Below are 24,899 nucleotides of genomic sequence, written 5' to 3' on the forward strand. Positions count from 1 at the left end.
CTTTTTAAATAGCTGTGAATGAACCAATATTTTTTTTTTTAAGATTTTATTTATTTATTTGAGACAGAGAGAATGAGAGAGAGAGAGCACATGAGAGGGGGGAGGGTCAGAGGGAGAAGCAGACTCCCCGCCGAGCAGGGAGCCCGATGCGGGACTCGATCCAGGGACTCCAGGATCATGACCTGAGCCGAAGGCAGTCGCTCAACCAACTGAGCCACCCAGGCGCCCCGATCCAATATTATTTTTAATGGTAAAAGTGAAGACATATATAAACATAGTCAAATAGACTATTATGCAGCCAAATAGCCATGTGACGTGGTAGTCTACTAAATGAAGAGACATACACCAGATATTGTTAAAGAGCAGCTTATAGAACGACCTGGTGCAATTTCCTCTCAATTAAAAAAAACATATATATACATAGGTATGCAAAATTATCTGGAAGAGTATACACCAAAGAAATGATTCTCTTATAAGATGGTAAGATTATAGGTGCTCATTGTTTTCCCTTTTTGCTATTATGTATTTTCTGAATTTTCTATGTATTTCTTTTCTAAGCAGAAAAAAAAAATTTAAGTGTATTTGAAAGCCTTGCTGCTTGACTTGGGACACAAGTATTCTCAGGAATAGTCAGATGGTGTGGCCAAAGGCAAGAATGTGATTTTGAAAAAGGGCTCCCATGTGACTCTGACACCCTTCAACCTCAAGCCCCCCGGCCTCCAACGCTTGATGGCCTTTCAGCCTTCCCTCACCCACTCTGACATTCTGCAAACGTGCTGGTGCTTTTACCCCTGGCCCCCTGACCCCTGGGGCAAAGGCAGGGGCTTCTTCCTCTCTCCCATCCAACCCTGCATCTAACCACTGTTCTTTCACATAACTAGACTGAAGCCCCTTGTGAGCAGGGGTCTGCCTCTTTAGCTCTGTAGTTCCAGTACCTAATATAGCAACTGTCCTACTCATCTGGCCATCTACCTATCGTGTCCTGCCTTGTTCCTGAAAGGACTTATGTTATCTCAGTACTTGGCAAATAAAAGGCATTCAAGAGATATCTGTAACTTAATGAGTGAATGAGTGGATGTTTTTGAACCACTGACAGACGTGCTGCACACCAGACAGGAGCAGGTGCTGGAGTGAGGCTGCGGAAATAAAACCCCGGGGCTTCCTGCAGGCACTGCTGTAAAGATCCCTCCTGACGACAAGGTTATCCGGGACTGTCTGATGGACACTCTTTGGGGCAGAGAAAGCCATAACGAAAGCTAGGATGAAAGCTTAAGCCATTGGAGGTTTTTAGTTTGTACTTGGTGGGTGTAGCCCAGGAAGTTACAAACAAGGCTGATTTAAAGAAGCACATTAAAATTCACGCACCCTTGTAAGTACTCTCCTTTGTCTCTTAGAGAAACAGGCATTTATTCTAATGCTGTTGGCATTTCCCCTTTCAGGCTGTGTTCAGAATCAAACAGATAACATCCACTGAATATGTGTTTCATTAACTTAGCCTTGAGTTATTGATACAAGCGTCCTATCAAGCTTGATAACCTTTTCCAACAGACAAATCCAATTGTCTTTTAGAAATTTTCCCAGGCCTGGGGCACCTGGGTGGCTCAGTCGTTAAGCGTCTGCCTTTGGCTCAGGTCATGGTCCCAGGGTCCTGGGATCGAGCCCCACATCGGGCTCCCTGCTCCCCGGGAAGCCTGCTTCTCCCTCTCCCGCTCCCCCTGCTTGTGTTCCCTCTCTCGCTTTGTCTCTCTGTCAAATAAATAAAATCTTTAAAAAAAAATAAAATAAAATCATTGACATTACTCTATATAATACTAACAAAACTATTAATATTAATGAGTTATTAAAAATAATAAACCATAGTACGCCCCTCAAAAAAAAAAAAAAAAAAAGGAATTGAAGAGTGGCACTCTTGTCCCAAATGTTGAGAATAGATTGTGGTTGTGTCACCATCAATTTACAACAAAGCAGCTAGAGTGATCCTTTCAGTACTTAGAAAATGTCCACTGCTCTGTTCCAAACCCTTTGCTACAGAGTAAAAGCCAACATTCTTTCATTAGCCTGTAAGGCCTTCTTGACACCTACCCTTCTCCTCTGACCTTGACTCCTCCTCCTGCCCGTGCTCCATGAGCTCCAGCCACACTGGCCTCCTTGCTGTTCTGCCCTCACACAGGCACATGCCAACCTCTGGGCCTTTGCACTGGCTGTTTCAGTACTAAGGGCCTGGTGCTCTTTCCCGGGTTAACCCCCCACTGCCTCATCACGTCTTTGCTCAAATGTCACCTTCCCAAGGAGGCCTACCTGACTACCCTCTGTAAAGTGCAACCTGCCCTATACACCATGTCACCCTGGACTCTCCTGACCCTGTTCCTCTTTTTCTTCTTCAATATTTCATAATTCACAGATGTGTTATCTTTATCGTTTATCATCCGTGTCTCTCCTGCTAGAATGTGAGCTTCACATGGGCAGAGAAATTTGTGTTTTGTCACTAGCCCCCAGGACGATGCCCTGCACACAGCATGTGCATGTCACATCACCTTCCATGATGCCACTTTCAGGGACATGGTGTTCGGTGGATGCACAAGGTCTAGTGCACTTATGTAGTACAGAGTTTTGTCATTTTATGTCATATCTCATAGCAATGCTACTTTAAAAAATTCTGATAATGGTTTGGCCTAAGACATAAAATTGCTTTGTAATTCTCAGTCACTGTAGGGGCACCTGGCTGGCTCAGTCGGTGAAGTGTCTGCCTTCGGCTCAGGTCATGATCTCAGGTCCTGGGATCGAATCCCATGTCGGGCTCCTTGCTCAGCTGGGAGCTTGCTTCTCCCTCTCCCTCTGCCCCTCTCCCCTGGTCATGCTCATTTGCTCACTCTGTCAAATAAAATCTTTAAAAAAAAATAAAATAAAAATCAGTCACTGTTGATGCTTTGTTAGAGACCAGCAGAGGGAGCTATTGTCAGAAATGACCCACTATTACAGTTCCATCTTCCTGAGGTTGGGAAGGACCACGGGAATTCTGCATTCTTCCACGGTGCTGAACTCATCTCTCTATCTGCAGTACAGAGGACTGTGAGGATATTTAAGGTCACCAACCCCTCACGTCTCCCCAGACCCTGTTTCCCAGACTGCATGTTGGAATAAGCTATAATTCCTTTCAATAACCACTCTGGTGGGCCTTCTGGGCATTTTGTTATGATATGAACTAATGATGTGACATGTATGTTCCCCGTGTTCCAGTACTAAGTTATTTGAATACAGTAAAACTGTACTTATTTTTAAAATAGTAATTGGGCGCCTGGGTGGCTCAGTCGTTAAGCGTCTGCCTTCAGCTCAGATCATGGTCCCAGGGTCCTAGGATCAAGCCCCACATCGGGCTCCCTGCTCAGTGGGATGCCTGCTTCTCCCTCTCCCACTCCCCTGCTTGTGTTCCTGCTCTTGCTGTCTCTCTCTCTCTGTCAAATAAATAAATAAATAAAATCTTTTAAAAAATAAAATAGTCAATAATTTAGGTGATCCAATCAATTACATTGATCTCACCAGAATCATCACAAGGGATGATGCTTTAAAAATGAGTCTGGGGGTGCCTGGGTGGCTCAGTCGCTTAAGCATTTGCCTTCAGCTCAGGCCATGATCCCGGGGTCCTGGGATCGAGTCCTGAGTTGGGTTCCCTGCTCAGTGGGAGTCGGCTTCTCCCTCTGCCTCTGCCCCTCTCCCCTGCTCGTGCTTGCTATTTCTCTCTCTCTCTCTTTCAAATAAATAAATAAATAATTTTAAAAATAAAAATGAGTCTGGTTTTTCACATTTCTTTTCTTTAGTAAGGACATCAAAGATATAGCTCACTGTAAGTTTAAGAAATATAAATGTAAAGGGACACCTGGGTGGCTCATTCAGTTACACGTCTGCCTTCAGCTCAGGTCAGGATCCCAGAGTCCTGGGATCAAGTCCTGCATTAGGCTCCCTGCTCAGCAAGGAGCCTGCTTCTCCCTCTGCTTGCCGCTCCCCTGCTTGTGCACACTCTCTGACAGATAAATAAATAAAATCTAAAAAAAAAAAAAAGAAATATAGGGGCGCCTGGGTGGCTCAGTCGTTAGGCGTCTGCCTTCGGCTCAGATCATGGTCCCAGGGTCCTGGGATCAAGCCCCACATCGGGCTCCCTGCTCCGCGGGAAGCCTGCTTCTCCCCTTCCCCTGCTTGTGTTCCCTCTCTCACTGTGTCTCTCTCTGTCAAATAAATAAATATTTAAAAAGAAAAAAAAGAAATATAAATGTAAAGCATATAAAGCAACTTTCACTTTTAATTCAAATGAAATCCAAGCTTTGTCTTTTTTTTTTTTTTTTTTTTAGCAAAAAAGTGTGTACACATGCATGTGTGAGTGAGGAGAGAGGGGCAGAAGGAGAGGGGGAGAATCCTAAGTAGACTCTGGGCCCGACTGGGGCTAATCCCACAACTCAGAGACCATGACCCGAGCCAAAAGAAGAGTCAGACGCCCAGGTGCCTGGGTGGCTCAGTCATTAAGCGTCTGCCTTCGGCTCGGGTCATGGTCCCAGGGTCCTGGGATGGAGCTCCACATTGGGCTCCCTGTTTGGCGGGGAGCCTGCTTCTCCCTCTCCCACTCCCCCTGCTTGTGTTCTCTCTCTCGCTGTTCTCTCTCTGTCAAATAGATAAAATCTTAAAAAAAAAAAAAAAAAAGAGTCAGACGCCCAACCAACTGAGCTACCCAGGCACCCCTTGGTTTCATTCTTAAATACATTGTACAAACACTGAAATGTGTGACATAGTCATTTCCAAAGGGACACAACATTTCAGATGGCCTTTTACCTGGATTAGTCGTAATAATGGTTTTTGAGATTACAGTTGCTGTCATGCAGTTCCGAAATTTGTCAAAACTTATTTTTACGTCTGAGGCAAATATTACTGTTTAGGGGGAAAAAAGACATTTTACAACTTTTATGTGGAAGGGGGTTTAAAAAATGATAAACAGTGAACACAATCATTGCAGTATCATACCTGTGTCTCGTGGCACCCAGCTCTGTGCAACCAGGATAGATTCATTATCCCAACTGCGTATTTTAAAAAAGAAGTAAAAAAGTGAATATGTTAGAAAAAAGTGGCAGTGACCACATTATTTGCCAAAAAAAGAATGTCTTAATGGCTGGAGTTAACAATTGCCCAAGTTGTCAAAGGCACAAGTGAAGGATGTTGGCTTCTCCTGTGTTTTGCAGGATTCACTGTCTATTTCACAGGGCATTTCACGTCCATGTGATAAGTCAATCCTTAGACACTATTCATCTTTGACAACTTCTGCCTCATCAGTTCCTTCTTTCCCCACTACTTAGGTTGCTCCAGGCTAGTTAGAACCAAGTGACTACAAATCCAAAGCCTTTACAATCACTCTGTCAGACCACTAAGAGAGGGCCCTGAATTGGATAAACTGTTCAGGGGACTTGATGGGTTGAAGGCCTGTTTCAAATTCACTTCAAATCTGGAGTCTGAACAATGCCATGTTCTACCCTGCGGTGCTTCAGGATATTTTTCCACCATATTCCTGTGGCCTGACTCCAGGGCATTACCCCAGCAATCACAGAGAATCTGGCTGGTTCATTACCAATGGGACCTAATGAATCACACTGTTATAAAGCAGAGGACAGGAATGAACCAGTCATCGTGGAGTCCATCCAAATAATCCTGTGCTGTCCAAAGAGCTCATTTTAAGGTAATCTTACAGCACAGACTGTAACGCTCAGTGTACAAGAGCAAGGTTTCCTTTTTAATAATGATTTCTCTTCCATCATTATTCCTCTCCTACTATGAAATCCATCATCTTTTTCATAAAATAAAAATATTCTGTCTTGGTGCTAACAGCAGGGATTTCACGGTTTGGAACAGATGTAGGAAGTTACCATATCATTGCAAAAGAAGACTCTGTCTCATCATAGAGCTTCACCTCACACCTCTGGCCTTTTCTCCGGTCTGAAGTTGTAAAGTATTTTGGCTCTCCAACCTTAGAAATTGAAGGAAATCATTATTCTTCACCTACAGTTGTAGAGGTACATAAATGTTTATCGGTGGAAACATTCAAATGTTTACCTTTTAAACAGCTAATTAAAAAATCAAAATAGCAATATATTTGCTATTCACTAATATATATTTGAAGGCTTTAAAAGCATCTATTTCTAAATTAGGTGTCTTTAGCTGAATTTGTAAGTTACACACTTTGATTGAAGTAAGAGACAAAAATATGTGCTTTAAGACTGTGGGGTTGGGGCGCCTGGGTGGCTCAGTTGGTTAAGCGACTGCCTTCAGCTCAGGTCATGATCCTGGAGTCCCGGAATCGAGTCCCGCATCGGGCTCCCTGCTCGGCAGGGAGTCTGCTTCTCCCTCTGACCCTCCTCCCTCTGATGCTCTCTGTCTCTCATTCTCTCTCTCTCAAATAAATAAATAAAATCTTTAAAAAAAAAAAAAAAGACTGTGGGGTCTTTTCAACATGTCAGAAACAATGCTCCATGACAAGCCCCCATACGGCATCTAGGTGGACTCACTAAGGATGGAAAATATATTTTCAACATCTGTGACGCCCATGGCTTAGCGCAGAGCCTGGCATGGAGTATATGTGACTGGAAGAACTCAGTCTTCCTACACCTCAGCATCCTCAGCTTGCTGGCACAGGTAGGATCCAATGCCTTCTTTGCTCCCTCCGTGGGAATAAGGTGGTGAAGACCAAATGAGGGACGTACGGGAGGCCACCTTGACACACCGTCTAGCTTGACCCACATGGGGTAAGAGGATCATGGAAGTGGGAGTAAACTCAGAGGTCCTTCTGTACCCACAGCGAGTTCTCAAAGGGAAGAGCAGGCCCCTCTGCCAGCTGCGTAACAGTGGCCCAAGCCTGGTCAGCTGGCTGCCCCCTTATGCTGCTGTCACCACTGCATTCCTTCAGAGCTGAGCTCCAGGGGAAGGAGCTGAAGGAAGACTTGCAGCTGCCTGCACAAAAGCAGGATCTAGAAAGAAAGTCAGAGGAAAGGACAGCCAGAGTATGACAGAGGTCTGACATATCCCAGCACACAAGAGAATTCTATGAAGAGGATTCTAACGTGAAGAGAGAGAGAAGGTGAGAAGGAAGAGAGAAAGGGCTAAACAAAAATGTGAAGAAAAGGAAATGTAAGAGGGATGGAAGCAAAATGGTAGAAGAAAGACATACACACAAGAAGTCATGTCCTCCTACAAAAGAGCGTGCCAGACTCATGGCCGGGGAAGTGGAAAATGCTGTCGCAGGCTTTTGCTTATACTGAGTTTGAGAAAATTCTAACTACATTGTAATATAATGGCATTGTATAGAACTGCAGGGAAATCAAGATAATATCCTGCTTTTATGTAAGATTGAAGCTAAATTGCCTAGAAAGTGATTTCTCGTATTGTTCAAGACTGTCACGGAGGGAATTTATTCCTCTGTCCTGAATTACACTGAATGCTCACTGTGCTGGGCACTGGGCTAGGCTGGGGCTAGGGTGGACAATAAAGCAGTCGTGGCCTCCACCGTCATAGGCCTGTCAACAGGGAGAGTTGACACTGTCATTTAATACAGAAAAGCAATGAGCAATTACTTACAACATTTCACGCTTTTGTATGTGGTCTCTGACTATCCTTACTCCCCACGTTGAGGAATTGGTCCTGCCCCTTTAATTTTCTCCATGTACTTTTTTGTGTCTGTGAAACTGTACTTTTGAGATCTACCTCTGAATGTCTGCCAAGTGACCAGTCTGTCCAACAAAGTTTGAAACTCACTGCAGCAACTGTGTAAGAGGGAGGTGATGGTGTACGGGTTGTTGGGAGGCTCCCCAGGGCCCCATGATGCCTGCACGAGGTCACGCCAGCCACACGATGGGTATGCCCACGCCCATCTCAGGACACCTCTGAGCACACACATGAGTGGACTCCATGAGTCCTCCAACTTACATCCCCTCGAGAAACTCCATGCAAATCTTCAAGTCCATGAATTTACCCTTTCCACTTGTGTCTTTGTTTCACCGAAGTATGCAAAGCTCTCACAGTTAGTAGATCATTTAGGAGTGTGCTGCATTTAACATTCAAATTCAATTTTATTTTGCTATTCATTCCCAGATAAACTGCTCCTCTGACATTGATGAGAAGTGCCACCATTTTCTTAATTCAAGTTACTATGGATCAAGAAAATTGACTCCAGCTGGTTATGACTTTCCAAACAGAAGGGAAGTGATAGGACTGCCCACCAAAGAGAGGGTGGCTTTGTTGAGGCTTTAACTTACCGACCTCACCGCCGCAAGCACGTTAATAATCCTCCCATCCAGACTGCATCCATTTGCAACAATGTCACCCAATGAATAAAAATCACGAGACTCTTTAACAGGTAAGTATATCAAAGCAAGGAGCTTGGTGTCCACTTGGTAACTGGAACAAATTTTTACCGTGGAGTGATTCTCACTGAGCAATAGTTTATAGTTGCTAAATTGCAAAAACATACAAAAACAATTAATATCAAGTGACTTTCTAATAGAAAAATACTTCCAGATTCACATTAAATTATCTTTTTGGTTGTGATTTAGACTATATTAAGAAAATTGATATTTTTTACTCTGAGAAACATTGAAAACTGTTGTGAAATATTTTTTTTTTGTCTAAAATGTATTTTCAGGGGTGCCTGGGTGGCTCAGTCGGTTAAGCGGCTGCCTTCAGCTCAGGTTATGATCAGGTCATGATCTCAGGTCATGATCCTATGGTCCATTGAGCCCCGCATCGCATCGGGCTCCCTGCTCAGTAGGGAGCCTGCTTCTCCCTCTGCCCCCCCACTTTTGCTCTCTCTCTCTGTCAAATAAATAAATAAAATCTAAAAATAAAAATAAAATAAAATAAAAATAATAAAATAATAAAATGTATTTTCAGGGCACCTGGGTGGCTCAGTCAGTTAAGCGTCTGCCTTCGGCTCAGGTCATGATCCCAGGGTCCTGGGATCGAGCCCCACATCGGGCTCCTGCTCATGTGGGAAGCCTGCTTCTCCCTCTCCCACTCCCCCAGTTCTCCCTCTCCCACTCCCCCTGCTTGTGTTCCCTCTCTCGCTGTCTCTCTGTCAAATAAATAAATAAAATCTTTAAAAAATAAATAAGTAAAAAAAAATGTATTTTCATTAAGAAAATGTTTTGAGGACCAATTTGTGCCTGAGTTCTAAGCTTACTAGTTTCTCACCATGCCCCGAACTCTGAGCTTCAGTTTTCTTCTCTGTAAAACAGGAGTATAAAAGCCCTCTAGGGGCGCCTGGGTGGCTCAGTCGTTAAGCGTCTGCCTTCGGCTCAGGTCATGATCCCAGGGTCCTGGTATCGAGCCCCGCATCGGGCTCCCTGCTCAGCGGGAAGCCTGCTTCTCCCTCTCCCGCTCCCCCTGCTTGTGTTCCCTCTCTCGCTGTGTCTCTCTCTGTCAAATAAATAAATAAAGTCTTAAAAATAAATAAATAAATAAATAAATAAATAAATAAATAAATAAATAAATAAAAGCCCTCTAATATGTCAGGGTGGGGGTATCCCGTCATTTCTGCCCCTGTGACACTGACTGCCCTGCCTGCATCAGGACAGTGCTTGACTTCCTCCTGTGATGCTCTCTGTGCAGTAGATGCCCAATATCTACACACTGAACTCCAATCAACGTGTTCTTCCCCCTCCAGCCAATCAACTCCCAAGTCCCCTCATGGAGCCTCTTTCCAGCCCTCTAACCCAGGCCTTCCTCCCGCGCCTCCCCCTGCTACTTCGTTAGGTGTTTCCCTCATCACTTCTCACCTGAACTACTATCTTGTCTCCTAAGCTTCCCTCCCCACTCAGGTTGCTGAAATGATTGTCCTAAACCACAAATATGGACATACTATTTCCCAGCTCAAAGACCTTCTGGGCTAGCCACTGGCAAAGAATGAAGTTGGTATGCCAGGCAAAGCTGTCTGGGAAGCGTCTCTGCTTCTCTCTCAAGCTTTTCCTTCCACTGCTCCCCTGCCCTTGCCCTAAAGCCCAGCCATATCAGACTACTGGACTATGAAACTGACAGTTTTAGACCAAAAATAGTCAAATGTCAACAGTTTCACATGGTTCAACCTACTGTTAACTGTTCTGGAAAAGGCCAGGAGGTTTCATATTTGTTCCCTCTGCCAAGAACGCTCTTCGCCCCCACCCTTCCTCCCTCTCTCCATCCATTTATCCATTCATTCCGTCAATATCTACCAAGAGCTAGTATGTGCCAGAACCTAGTCTAGGCATAGGGAATACAGTGGTGAAGAAGACGGACAAGACCTTTGCTGTCATGGAGTTCACATGTGTGAGAGGGAAACAGACAACAATTAATCAAATAATCTCAGACAGTGGGTTATGACGATAACAGCACAGGGCAAAGTCCTAGTGACGGACTGGAAAGGCCACTACACACAGAGTAAATGGAGAAGGACTGAGGAGGTTTCATACAAAGTGACACATCAATGAGGAGAAGGAGCAAACAAAGCAGATGGGAGAAGACTGTTCTGTGCAGAGGGAAGTGAGTGTGCAAAAGCCGACAGTGCAGAATGAGCCCAGGGTGTTCACAGGGTAGAGAGGAATCTGTGTGGCAGCACAGAAATGAAACTTGGGGTCTGCTATGAGGTCAGAACAGTAGGTGGGAAGGGGTCGAAATGGGAGACTGCTGTGCCCCACTCAGAGCCCTTTACCAGTGTCACCTTGCTCTGGAGAGTTGCCCTCAGGCAGAAATGCCAGTGGTGGGGAGTGGACGTAGCCAATAACTTGTGAATCCAGGCCACAAAAGCCCAGTCCCCTCACCTTCAGTGGCATGGTGCCACTCATGCTCCAGAGCTCGCCCTGGGGCCAGGCGGGCTGAGCTGGGCTCCCGCTGAACCTGCCTCTCTGCTGTCCCCTGATCTTATCCTTACAGGCTGTTCCAGAAAGCTCTCCCTCAACAAACCACTTACACAAAAATCCTCCTCTCAGCTCTGCCTCCAGTGAACCTGAACTAAGATAGGAAGGCATGTAGGCAGAGTTTTACTTTGACATGATACATCTATAGGACTTCCAAGATTTATCTTTCTCATTGCTCAGCTTTAATGTGACTAGAGGCAAATTTTTCTAGGGTGCCTGGGTGGCTCAGTTGGTTAAGCGACTGCCTTTGGCTCAGGTCATGATCCTGGAGTCCCAGGATCGAGTCCCGCATTGGGCTCCCTGCTCAGCAGGGAGTCTGCTTCTCCCTCTGACCCTCCCCTCTCTCATGTGCTCTCTCTCTCAAATAAATAAAATCTTTAAAAAAAAAATTTTTTTTTCTAAATCTGAGAATAAAAGTACTAAAAACAGCCATGTTTTCACGTAATCCTATATCAACATAAATTATTTCATAATCAAAGGTAAATACTGTGAGGAAGAATTAAACTCCTATTTTTCAAATTGAAGCATATACCCTCAGTAAATTCTCCGCTAATCTGACACACAGACACAACAAAGGCTGTTGGCTCTGTGCTGGATTATTTACCCAGGAGTTGCAGGGCTGAATTTTTCTTCTCTTTCTAATTCCTTTCTTTGAATCAGGGGATTTTCAATTATCACTGCAACAGAAGGAAAAGTATGATGCTATTACAAAAAGTAACTAGATACGTAAAAACAAGTATACATCACGACGAACATTACAATGTTATTTCTAATTTCTGAGTCAGCGTAGCATATCCTTCCCAGTCCTCTCCTTGTGTCACTGAGACACGGAATCCTCAGAATCCTTGGGTCTGACCATCAATTTGATCCCAGATGACATTTCTTATGTTTTGTCTTTAAATCCCAACATATGACCTGCATTAATATTGTTTAATTGATTAGTTACACTGAACATGTGATCTGGTTACGACCTGCCCTTCCATAAAACATATACTTTAAATGAACTTCACCCAATTCACGGCTGCCTTTGGAAACAACAGCCATTGGGGCAGAAAGAGCCATGCACAATCTGGCTCCAGATTCCAGCTCCACAACTTATCGGCTTATGGCTAAACATTTTAAGGGTTCTGTTTCCTTATGGTCTTGTCAGACCTTTTTGTGTCTGTTTTGCTGATTCCTCACATAACTATTCCATGATTACCCCTTTTTACAAATGAAGAAATTGAAGTTCACAGAGGTTAAATAACTTGCTGGAGGTTTTATATCTAGAAACTAGTAGGGCTAGACTTATAGTTGTTCTGAATCAAAAATCTGTAATCTTTACACACCTCCACACTAAGATCCTATTTAGATTTAAAATTATTGCCAACTTTGTGCTTTTAAGATCCCTTACCTCATTCATCCTCACAACCATCAACCTATAGTTTAATACCAAAATATATCTTTAGCTCCATATAACTATCACACTGGCATTCATCCAAAGAATGTTTCTAGTAGTACTGGGCCCTGTGAAGTTTACAAAGTTTTCTGCCTTCACAGTCCATATGTTCAAGTACCTTATTATTCAGTTAGAGAGAAACAACACACAACCCTGCAAGTTCATAATATGAGGCATTAAATGTATGAGTAGGTGCTAAGTGACAGGGACAGGTAATAACCTGCCTAACTGTGCAGTTTTGGAGAGTGGTTTAATTATGTGCATTACTCTTGCCCTTCTTTTTTCTACCACAAAAGAGAGCTGGTATCGTGCTTTCTTGTTTCCAGTATGAGGCTAGTGCTGCCATCCATGGAATGAAAACTTTCTACACTTCATACCAGGCATACTACCTCCTTTGACACCCACAAAATCTGTAGGGTGCTCATTCATAGTTGAGGCTCAACAAGGTTAAGCACTTTTCTCAAAGCCATGATGTAAACAAATATTGGAAGTAGGATCTGAATCCGTTCTATCCATTTTCAAAGCCCTGGTTTTTTTATACGACACTGTACCATCAGAAGGATCCTGGGATGGGTAAAGGATGCCAAAGATTTGGTATTTTGAAAGTAAAGCTTCTTAAACTCCTACTAAAAATTCAAATATTTTCTTTTATCAAAAGCTATTTAGCAGCCTTATTATGTTTACTGAAAGATAAATGGTGATAGCAACAAGAATTGATGCAAACTGAAATACGAAAAAAACCAAAGATCATAAAGCTACCTAGTAAAAATATGTAACAATCACATTTATATGTTTCAAGCAATAAAATGCTGAATGTTTGTGTTATTCTCTCAATGCCTGACTTTTTTCTGATAACTTTCTTAAGAATTATAAATTGTGTCGGGCGCCTGGGTGGCTCAGTTGGTTAAGCGACTGCCTTCGGCTCAGGTCATGATCCTGGAGTTCCTGGATCAAGTCCCGCATCAGGCTCCCTGCTCGGCGGGGAGTCTGCTTCTCCCTCTGACCCTCCCCCCTCTCATGTGCTCTCTCTCATTCTCTCTCTCAAATAAATAAATAAAATCTTTTAATAAAAAAAAAAATTATAAATTGTGTCTTACTTTGACTCCCTCAGTGTAGTTCCCACAAATATATCACAGGAATAATACTATAATAGAAACAGTCCCAGAACCAATGCCAACTTACCGCACTCGCCAACCCTAAAGCTGTCAGAAAGCGACCTGATGTAACCTTCGCTGCCCCAGGACGTTGCATTTACAAAATGGGTTGGTGAGTCCCGAATGGTAAAACTGAAAGTGTACCTCTCTGATCCAATATCTAAGGGAAACCAAGGCTTTCATGTTTCAAATGAAAACTTTTATCTTACGTTTGAACAAATATAATTATTATGATAATAAGCATACTCAAACACATGGTAAAAATAATATTGCAGATATCAATTCTAAGATAAGTTAGGCTTTAACGAATCTCAAAGCTGTCAGAGTAGATAACTCACCTCACTATTGATCCCTCTGTTCCCTTTCCCCAGTTATCTGTGTACTTGGAGGGAAATGATACGTCGGCTGGAACCATACAGATTTTAGCTTAGATTCTCCATTTCCCTCTTACTGTTATAGTTCCAACCTAAGTCATGATTCTGATCTAAATTATTTCTTTTTTTTTTTTTTAACGATTTTATTTATTTATTTGACAGAGAGAGACAGCGAGAGAGGGAACACAAGCAGGGGGAGTGAGAGAGGGAAAGCAGGTTTCCCGCCGAGCAGGGAGCCCGATGCGGGGCTCAATGCGGGGCTCGATGCGGGGCTCGATGCGGGGCTCGATCCCAGGACCCTGGGATCATGACCTGAGCCAAAGGCAGACGCTTAACGACTGAGCCACCCAGGCACCCTGATCTAAATTATTTCAAAACAAATAAATGTGTACTAGTAAATGGTGCCACTAGGGGTCAGCAGGTACATTTTTTCCCAAAATAAAATGGCCCTGCTGTTTTTTGCTAATTAAAAAAGTAACACAACCTAACATATATACATAAATTATAGATATCTACTAAACTGTTATTAGCATTTACCTTTGGGGAGGAGACTAGGCTGGAAAGAGCTGGGGGTTGAATTAAGAATTCCATTTTTCTATTCCATGACCTTCTGTAGTGCTTGAATGTTTTGTGAAAATAGGTATGTAACATGTGTGTAATGGTTTTTTTTTAAGTCAGTAAACATGTCTTCTCCAAAAAAGGAGTTCTGTACATATCATCATAAAGTACTCCAACACTACGGGAATCACTACCTGCATAGTCTGTGAGGTGAAAATTGTATTTCATTGTTGTGATTTCAGCAAATACTTTAAATACTGACATTTTCCTAATTCATGTGTTTTAAGTTATTCCTTTTAGAGCTTAGAAAACAGATACATAGACTTTCTCAAACTATTCAAATGGTAATTCTGATCTAATTAATCATGATGAAGTGAAGACATAAGCAAATATTTACATCAAACATGATAATAGAATATTAATGAAATTAAAATAAAGGAACCGTCACTACACCATGAGCCAAAAAACAGCCACAGTTATCTAGGTGATTCAAACAAAATTAATGTCTTCTTCTGCCAAAATCACTGCCTGGCTGACTAGAGCTGACACCCTTAAGCCACACAGAAGTGTTTATACTGTAACCTTTCATAAGTTTTGGCATTTTATATCTTTTTTTTTTAAGATTTTATTTATTTATTTGACAGAGAGAGACACAACGAGAGAGGGAATACAAGCAGAGGGAGTGGGAGAGGGAGAAGCAGGCTTCCCGCGGAGCAGGAAGCCCGATGCGGGGCTGGATGCGGGGCTCGATCCCAGGACCCTGGGATCATGACCTGAGCCAAAGGCAGACGCTTAATGACTGAGCCAACCAGGTGCCCCTGGCATTTTATATCTTATCATTGAGTGTCAACTACAGAAGTTTGAAAATTTGATTTTAAACTTGATTTAAAAAATCTAATTTTAGGAGTGCCTGGGTGGCTCAGTTGTTAAGTGTCTGCCTTCGGCTCAGGTCATGATCCCAGGGTCCTGGGATCGAGCCCCGCATCGGGCTCCCTGCTCAGCGGGAAGCCTGATTCTCCCTCTCCCACTCCCCCTGCTTGTGTTCCCTCTCTATGTCTCTGTCAAATAAATAAATAAAATCTTTTTTAAAAATAAAAATAAAAAATCTAATTTTAGTCTTGGATTGTTTCCATAGTCCTAAAACTTTTATACAGTTCAAGCAACTCAATAAGAGCCACTACAGCCAGAGTTAACTGTATTTTCCACATGTGAAAGGTTAATTTTATTCACTGGATTGTCTGGTTGATACTGCTGCCATACTTCTCTCCCTCCATGCTCCTCTATCAAGACACATCTCTGCTCGAAAACCCTGTTCCTTAACATTTTCTGTCTTAGATTTTCCTGTGTATTTGTATCTCTTAGGCTGAAAGTGATCACTAACATGGAGCCACACAGCCTTACATGTCATTAAAAATGGTTTTAATGTCCTCACACATATGGCCTTAAATTGAGTACTTTACCATACAATGGCCACTGCTCTTAAGGAGTTAAACAGGCATGAGAAATTTAATCACTTAAATACACTTTGTTGTAGTCAAAAGCCACACTTGATGAAAAATGAAGTAAAAAGTTAAATAGAACTCAGCTTTTTCTGTCTGGAAAGCCTTTGACATCTGTTTTCCCAATAACTATACCAATTATTTTCTGAAAAACAAAAGGGTTATAGAAGACAAATATTAAACACAGACGTAGATGGTAAATTTAATTTCATGGACTTGTTATATTTTACTGGCTCTAACAAACATTTTTGACTAGGAGCCATTTAAATATATTTACTCCAGAAAAACATCTAAAGAACTTCATAAATGTTCAATTCCACAAGGACTAGTACAAAGTAACAGGACAGTTAACTGTTATTACAAATATAATCACTTAATACTTAGCATGTTTCTACTTTATTTTTAGTCACTAGTTGGAGCACAGTAGCTGCCCTGTGCTATCAGTTCTCACCGAATTCATTCAAAGCACATGTATACACAATTTAATTTGCCACGGTCTTCAAAGCTTTCTTTAATATAGGATTTTTTAAAAGATTTTATTTATCTATTTGAGAGAGAGAGACAGATAGTGACAGAGATAGCGAGAGAAAGCACGAGCAGGGAGGAAAGGGAGAAGCAGGCTCCCACGAAGCAGGGAGCCTGACATGGGGCTCGATCCCAGAACCCTGGGATCATGACCTGAGCCAAAGGCAGACGCTTAACCGACTGAGCCACCCAGGCGCCCTAATATAGGATTTTCTAACAATCCACATAAAATTGCCTAGCTTCTTAATCCAAACATCCTAAACAGTAATATAAGTTAGACTGTAACAAAACTTATACATTGCTGCTAATAAATCTAAGCTCTAAAGTCCTAGATCTTAAACCTTAAAGATATTAACATCTCCTTAAGCATTTTAATGTCTCTTTGGCGACTACCAGATAAAAACTGAATATTTAAGGGCGCCTGGGTGGCTCAGTTGGTTAAGCGACTGCCTTCCGCTCAGGTCATGATCCTGGAGTCCTGGGATCGAGTCCCGCATCGGGCTCCCTGCTCGGCAGGAAGTCTGCTTCTCCCTCTGACCCTCCCCCCTCTCATGGGCTCTCTCTCATTCTCTCTCTCTCAAATAAATAAATAAAATCTTAAAAAAAAAAAAAACTGAATATTTAAAAAGTACTTTAAGAAACAAAAATAAAGGGCGCCTGGGTGGCTCAGTTAAGTGTCTGCCTTCGGCTCAGGTCATGATCCCAAGGTCCTGGGATGGAGCCCTACACTGGGCTCTCTGCTCAGCGAGAAGCCTGCTTCTCCCTCTCCCTCTCCCACTCCCCCTGCCTGTGTTCCCTCTCTTGCTGTATCTCTCTCTCTCAAGTAAATAAATAAAATCTTAAAAAAAAAAGGAACCAAAAATAACTACCTTTTCCTGAAAGGATAAACCTAAACTTACACTAATTCTAGCAACTGATTTTAACCTTGCAATAATCTGTTACATTTAAAATATGTTCAAGCTGTTAAGACTACCACATTCTAGCTGAGCTATTAACTAATCTTACTACATTTAGACACACTGCTGTTATTTCTTAAATTCCATATGCATGTTGATCTCACCAAATTGTGTTGGAAAAATATAACTAATGGAAATATTGGCAAAGCTTTCTAACTGAAGAGGAAATGAACAAATCACTTACCTTTCTTTCTTTCTTTTTCTGGTCCTCCATTCAGAAGGACTTGGGCCCCCTATTTTTAACATTAATAAACTTTAACTGCACAGTACGGTTACATATAAATGTATCCCATTTTAAGAAATCTGATTTGTAAATGCCAAATGTAAACAACGGACTGCTCAGGGCAGTTCTTCACCTCATAAGATGATTCCACCTAGATTTTGTTTTGACTAAAAACAGTCTTGGCATATTTGAAATGATTGAATTCCCCAACAACCCTTCAGTTAAAAGTGGATTTTCACATATTTCACAAATACAGCTTTTGTATTCTTTTATGTCATAAAAGGAGCATAGTGCCAAGTATTTAAGTCTATAACTTAAGTACAGTTTGATTAGAGAATAGATATTGCCAAACAAAAATGTTCTAATTTTACAATGCTAAATTTGAGCTGTTATTAAATATTTAATGAAAGTAATACAATTAAACTTTTGATCATTTTGAACATTGCTAGCCATATCTACAATGTCCTACTCTAGACAAAAGAGAAACTAATTTTCATTTAGCTGGCATAAAATCAAAGAGGCTTAGGGGTATCTATAATATCAATAATTGTACTGATGGAATGAGTATACCAATATACTTGTCAATTATATATGCATGTGTCAAATGAACCAATAGTGTTGCTATAATATAATATTACCACCTAAAGTTTCATTAGAGAACAACCAAACCACTATGTCATTAAAACCTACCAGATTAGCCAAATTTGGATGCAGATCTGAAAGTGCGGTGAAGGTCTTTGATGCAAAGGAATTTGCCATTCTTTTATCTATATTTTAGAAAATATAAGTTGATGAAAATTAAATAACTGAAATAACCCATGAAAAATTCCAAGATTAAAAAAAGTCATCTGGGGGGTGCTTGAGTGGCACAGTCGGTTGACTCTTGGTTTTGGCTCAGGTCATGATCTCAGGGCTGTGGGGTCAAGCCCTGTAGGGGTTCCTCACAGAGTGCAGAGTCTGCTTGTGACTCTTTCTCCCTCTCCCTCTGCCCCTCCCCCCTGTGCACGCATGCACGCACTCTCTCAAATAAGTAAAAAATAAAATCTTTAAAAAATTATCTAGGAAAGCATTGAATATATTACTCACTCTTTGGGGAAAGTTTTTTATTATAACAGTGAAATGTAAGTACAGATCAAATCTGCAAAAAACATGTTTCAAAATGTCCTTTTACAGTTTTGAATGATATAGTTAGGTTTCAATTTTTAACTTTCACTTTCCAAAGAATGTATAATTTAAACTGATAAGAATGTATAATTTAGCAATTCTTTTTACATTTTAGTATTTCTGAATGTAAGAGGCATCTTATGTGTGATGGCATGTTAGTTTCAGTAAACCAGAGAACATGAGTTTTTTTAAAAGATTTATTTATTGCGAGGGAGGGGCAGAGGAAGAGGTAGAATCTTAAGCAGGCTCCACCACCAGCATGGAGCCATCTCATGACCCTGAGATCATGACCAGAGCCAGAAACCAAGAGCTAGACACTTGACAGACCGCGCCACCCAAGCGCCTCACTAATTTAGCAATTTTTGTGCACCCTGTAAATTTAGTTTCAGATGAAAGATGATTCAATGGGACATTTGCAGATTTAAATATTTATTAGCATAGAGCCTACTTTTAGAAATACAGCAAAATTCAGGGCCCCTGGGTGGCTTGGTTGTGTTGTGGCATAGAGCCTGGGGCGGAGGGGGTCTGTGCTCAGGGGGCGTCCGCTTGGGGTTCTCTCTTTCCCTCCCCCTGCTGGAGCACATGTGTACTCTGTCTCTCTCTCAAATGGGTGAATAAATTGAAAAGAAAAAAGAGGGGCGCCTGGGTGGCTCAGTCGTTAAGCGTCTGCCTTCGGCTCTGGTCATGATCCCAGAGTCCTGGGATCAAGTCCCACATCGGGCTCCCTCCTCCTGGGGAAGCCTGCTTCTCTCTCTCCCACTCCCACTGCTTGTGTTCCTGCTCTTGCTATCTCTATCTCTGTCAAATAAATAAATAAATAAATCTTTAAAAAAAAAGGGGGGGGAGAGAAAAGAAAAGAAATACAGGGGTGCCTGGGCAGCTCAGATGGTTAAGCGTCTGCCTTTGGCTCAGGTCATGATCCCGGCGTCCTGGGATGGGGCCCGCATCCCGCTCCCTACTCAGTGGGGAGCCCGCTTCTCCTTTCCCTCTGGCTGCTGTTCCCCCTGCCTGTGCTCCCTGTCAATAATAAATAATAAATAAATAAAATCTAAAAAAAATACAGCAAAACTCTATTGCAAATACCTCTAACCTGGTTACACTGTGTGTGGGGATGGTAGTGATTTTAACCTCATATCTAGATGAGAGCAGAGGTGGGGCCTTAAGAAATTTCATGAGTGTATCTCAATGCTATCTCGTGCATAAAAAGCACTCAATATCAAATGAGTGATATTAAAATATCAAATGGTGGCTGGTCCTCAATATCATCACTGTAAAGGGTTTCAATGTAATAACATTGGTCAGCTACACCAAACCAGTAGATTTACTCAATTTCGGTTATTCATGCAGCACGTGTCGGTTGAGTGTCTGATTTGTGCCAGGCCCTGAATCAGGACAGGGGTAGGTAGGGCTGGGAGTTGGTGCCTCACCCAGGAACCGCAGAGAGGAGCAAGGCAAACAGAGCGTTGGAGGTAGGAGCAGCTGTGTAGTGCCTCAAGGCCTCACTGCTCCAGACCCTTGGCAATGGTGCAGATACCCAGTCCAGTTTAAGGTCAAGTGGTGGCACCGTCGCAGCTCTGGGCTGGCGCCACACTACAGACACTGGGTACATCATGACCATCTCGGACAGCCCCTCACCTCGGGTCCAGATCTTGGAATCCCCCTTCCTGGGCTCGGAGCCCTCCTCCCACTTTTGAAGGGCAACACCCTGGGGCGTCTGGCTGGCTCCGTGGGTAGAACACACGACTCTCGGTCTCCGGGTTGTGAGTTCCAACTCCACACTGGGTGTAGAGATTACTTAAAAAAAAAAATTTTTTTTAAGCAAACTCTGTCGATGAAAGAATGATGATTTCTAAAAATAAAATCATTAAAAATCATCATAATAGGGGCGCCTGAGTGGCTCAGTCGGTTAAGCGTCTGCCTTCGGCTCAGGTCATGATCCCAGGGTCCTGGGATCGAGCCCCGCATCGGGCTCCCTGCTCCACGGGAAGCCTGCTTCTCCCTCTCCTGCATCCCCGCTTGTGTTCCCTCTCTCTCTGTGTCTCTCTGTCGAATGAATAAATAAAATCTAAAAAAAAAAAAAAAATCATCATAATAAAGGGCAGCTTCGAGTGTGGCCCAGGGCCTGCCTTCCGCGGCCCGGCGGGAGGGCCCCGAGGGGGCGGAGACCTGGCACTGGGGCCCTGGAGCCGGGGGAGGCAGGCACGCTCGTCGGGGCTGGCTCTGACACTGCCGAGGAGCGCAGTCAGCCGGACCCGCAGTGCAAACCAGGGCTCCACTTCTCAGCCGGCCGAACGAGCGAGCGGACGGAGGCCGAGCGCGGGTCCGCCGCCACGTCCGCCGACTGCGTTCCCGGGCGCCGCGCCGCCTGCGCGTCTCCGCCACACGGCCGAGCGCGCTCTCGGCACGGACACCGCCCCCGCCGCCCCCTCCCGCGGGTCTCCCCTCGCGCGGGCTGCTCTGCACCAGCAGCGCGCCCAGCCTCCCTCCGCTGCTTCCCGAGGAGAGGACCCGCCGGGCGTCCCCGCTCTGACGGGAGCCGGCAGCCACGCCGCCTCGGTCCGCTCGCACCAGGGCGGTCCCAGCCGGCGGCCGCACACCGGGCCCCGCCAGCCACGCCCTTCGTGGTCCGCCCTCACGGAACCGGGCGTCCCCGCGTCCCGGGGACGAACCCCACTTCGGGACGCCGCGCCCCGAAACGGCAGCAAAGGAAAGGACAACCGCGTGACTGGCGCCCCAACTCGGTCCGCACCCCGCAGCGCCGCAGGCCCCCTCGCGCGCCCGCGCCTCACAGAACGCGCCGCCCGGGCCAGGCCTTCACCTCAGCCGCCGCTCCTCGCGCCCGCCAGGCCCGGCGCTCCACAGCCTCTCCACAGCGCGCTCCGCCCGCAGCGCGCCGCGCGACCGTTAGCGCAAGCCCCGCCCACGGCCCCGCCTTACACTCCGACTCCGCCCTAGTAGCCCCACCCTCAGCCCCCACCCTCGCCCCGCCCTTCACCCCGGCTCAGTCCTCGCCCCACTTTTCGACCCGCCCCACACTCCGGCCTTGCTCTCGCCCTGCCCAGCCCCTCTCTGACTCCGCCCTCTCCCGCCCTTCACCCCTCCCCTCCCTCTGGCTCCGCCCCCGAGGTCTCTCTGTGGGCCCGCTCCTGAGCGGCGAGACTTGGGGAGGCCCGAGCGCGAGTGGTCCCCGGCTCTTCCCTTTCTCGCGGGCCCGAGCCTGCGGCCCAGACCCTCGGCGGTCCGGGGCAGCGAGCTGGGCCGGGGTCTGCGAGGTGCGCGGCGGGGCGCGTGGGCCGGGTCTACAGGGTCTGGCGCGGGGCGCGGTCCTGTGACTGCCTGCGGCTCGGGGAGCGAGGCCCCCCGAGAGGGAGCGCCGCAGACCCCGCTGGCCCGTGGCGCGCCCGGCCGCCGAAGCGTCCGGGCGCTGTCCCCGTGGTTCCCGGTGTGGACGGAGACAGTGACCTGTGCCGACTCTTCGTGTGTCTCATTACCGCCACTGGGAAATCCTTTTAGTCTAAGGACTTAGAAACTAATTTGTGTTACTAGAGTCTAATCAGGGGCAGATGAATCAAGATCCAGCAACTAAATCCATTACATTTGTCCCCAGCTGCTGTCCACATGTAGCATTAAGTTAGTGAGCTTCTCCCTTTAGAAGGAGAAACAACTTTGGTATTTAGTATACAGCCATATATTAAAAAAGAAAAGTACATCAGAGGCAAGTTTTATGTTCTCGTCCCAACAAAGTTCTTACTTTTCCTCTTCTGTTAGTTTTTTTATTCCCAAATAATAATCGAAAGCCAAATAAACCACCTGCTTTCCCACCACTTCAAATTTAATAGAGAAAGCTTTTTAAAATTTTCCGTATTCCTGGGGCACCTGGGTGACTCAGTCGTTAAGCGTCTGCCTTCTGCTCAGGTCATGATCACAGGGTCCTGGGATCTCCCCGCTCTGCTCTGCAGGAAGCCTGCTTCTCCCTCTCCCACTCCCCCTGCTTGTGTTCCCTCTCTCGCTGTGTTTCCCTCTGTCAAATAAATAAATAAAAATCTTTAAAAATAAAATAAAACAAAATTTTCGGTATTCCTTTCCAGTCTTTGTCTTTAAAAGAACATATCTTGATCTTTCCAAAGGAATGAGCTGACATTTTAAGTCAATTTTAAAGGGGGGGAAAGGTATAAAAATAGTTTGCATGCATTTTTCATTTGTGCCTCTGTAGGGGAGTAATATTTTAAATTTTTGTTTGTATTTTTTCATACTTTAGTAAATTAATTTTCGCTGAAAGCTATGGAAGATTAAGCAAGCACAGTCAGCCTAAGACACAAAAGGCTTTTCCTAAGACACAGCTTGGAAATGCAAGCCTGAAAGAGTGGGATTGCTTGATGTCAACAAGATTAGGACCCTCTTGTTGCGAAAATAATTCATTTCTTCCATTTTTTATAGCAATTCTGTGAACTTGGTTTGTTCTTAACAATAGAATTGACTTGTCAGTACATTTTGGATGGATGTGAACAGAAGCAAGGGCAGGAAAGCCTAGGCTTGCCACTAGATGAAGAAGGCAAAGGTGAGTGAACAAAGGTCAGAGGTAAAAGAGCTTGCATGTCTGGCTAAAGAAATGGTATGAGGCTGTGCCTGTCACCTCCTCAGAGCATGCCAGCTGTCAAGCCATCTAAGAGCATGTCACAAAGGAGTGACAGGAAAAATATATAGTAATCAACTTTACACTTACTAATCGGGAGGAAAAGATTGACAATTATTTTAAAGAAATACAAGACCACCTCTTATTTATTTAACAACAAAACAACTTTTCTGAAGTCAATCATGTGATTACAGTCTCCCTCCCAGGAGTGGAAATGCTGATTGATCAATTACTAGTGTCACTCCCCACTCCCTCCGCCCAGGGGACCAGCCAACATTTAAATAGATTGTAGATGTGCTACCATTTACAGATTATTTGTGTACATTTTTGCACCAGTTTTTCTGGAGAAGAGGAGTGAGGTAACCCATGAGTGGGGCAGGAAGAACTAGATGGGGTTCAGGGGTGATACGAAGTGATTAGGGACTATCAGGGCAAACAAGAGGGGGAGACAGAAGAGAGTGAAAGCGCATTTGGGGGGAGCTGGATTCGGGAAAGTTTGAAGAAGCATCAGAAAGGAGAGAGTTCATGAAAAAAACAAAGCAGTTGCAACTGTGGAGTGTCCTGAGCACCAGGAGCCCAGGAATGTTCTGGAAAGTTCTGGGGAGAATCCATGCAAACTGCTGAGTCAGAATCCAGGGGGCTATGGGAAAAACAGGTCCCTTCTCAAGTCTGGGTGGCCCAAGCTAGAAAGAACTTGACTTGTTGCACCAGCAAAGAGAGGAGGAACAGAAATATTGGCACCAGCCGGAAGCGGTGGGAATTGAGGCTGGGGGCGCCTGGGTGGCTCAGTTGGTTGGGAATTGAGGCTGGAATTCCAAGTGAAACTGGAGAGTCTACAAGAGCCCGAGGTAGGCGATGATCTGTGGTAAGCCAAAGTGAGCAATGAGCGGGCTTGGAACCCCGTAGCGTCTGTAGTCCATGAACAGGGACACGTCTGCTCCACATGCCTGGAGTCCACTGCACTGAAGAGATTGTGCTGAGGGAGGGGACAGCAGGGGAGAAGGTCACATAAGACACCTGTGGTCCTTGGAGCCGACTGGCTTCCTCCCAGCCGACCCCACCAGAAAGTTACTCATGTGACATTAGGAAGGGCCTGCCTCTTTGGAGGGCTGTCATGGGCCACTTTTCATCACAATTTATATTAGACATATAGAACGTGTTCAAACCTTCCTAGATTACTCAACATACCTTTACCAGTGACCTCTTGAGTTCCGGCTGCACATCACCAACCATCTGCAGGCAATTCACGCACTTGAGGGAGCAGGTATATGTAAAACTAAAGTCAGCCGCTCACCCAAGGCTGGCTGCTCATCTCCCAGTTGTCATAACCACGCAGCTTGTAACCTGAGCACAGAACCTCAAAGGGAGGCTTGAATCCACATTTCTGTTCTACTTTTATCTAACCAGGTTTCAGGTTCCGTTTTTCTTTGGCATATCTCTTGAACTTGTCTCTGTCTCCCCA

General features: G+C 44.5%; 1 protein-coding gene across 11 annotated transcripts in view; it reads right to left on the reverse strand.

Annotated features, from left to right (window-relative positions):
* MEIOB (meiosis specific with OB-fold) overlaps positions 1-21,700 on the reverse strand; it is a 33,657-nt gene extending 11,957 nt beyond the window's left edge. For 8 of the 11 annotated variants that reach the window (XR_004682252.1, XR_004682254.1, XR_004682253.1 and 5 more), the window contains exons 1-10: positions 21,623-21,700; positions 20,440-20,598; positions 18,331-18,407; positions 16,024-16,081; positions 13,534-13,665; positions 11,518-11,590; positions 8,283-8,478; positions 5,901-6,001; positions 5,008-5,060; positions 4,819-4,914 (exon numbers count right to left, since the gene is read on the reverse strand). Coding sequence is in view for 8 of the 11 variants with exons in the window: in XM_035021944.1 (XP_034877835.1) it covers positions 4,819-4,914; positions 5,008-5,060; positions 5,901-6,001; positions 8,283-8,478; positions 11,518-11,590; positions 13,534-13,665; positions 16,024-16,081; positions 18,331-18,399 (778 nt within the window). In the remaining 3 variants the exon portion in view is untranslated. Of the gene's footprint in view, positions 1-4,818; positions 4,915-5,007; positions 5,061-5,900; positions 6,002-8,282; positions 8,479-11,517; positions 11,591-13,533; positions 13,666-16,023; positions 16,082-17,601; positions 17,651-18,330; positions 18,408-20,439; positions 20,599-21,622 lie in introns of those variants that run through there. The other 3 variants (XM_035021945.1, XM_035021942.1, XM_035021943.1) reach the window with 3 other exon arrangements.
* Positions 21,701-24,899: the final 3,199 nt, after the last annotated feature.

Source organism: Mirounga leonina, unplaced genomic scaffold, assembly GCF_011800145.1.
Source record: "Mirounga leonina isolate KUSES-001 unplaced genomic scaffold, KU_Mleo_1.0 Mir_175, whole genome shotgun sequence".
NCBI classification, from domain to species: domain Eukaryota; kingdom Metazoa; phylum Chordata; class Mammalia; order Carnivora; family Phocidae; genus Mirounga; species Mirounga leonina.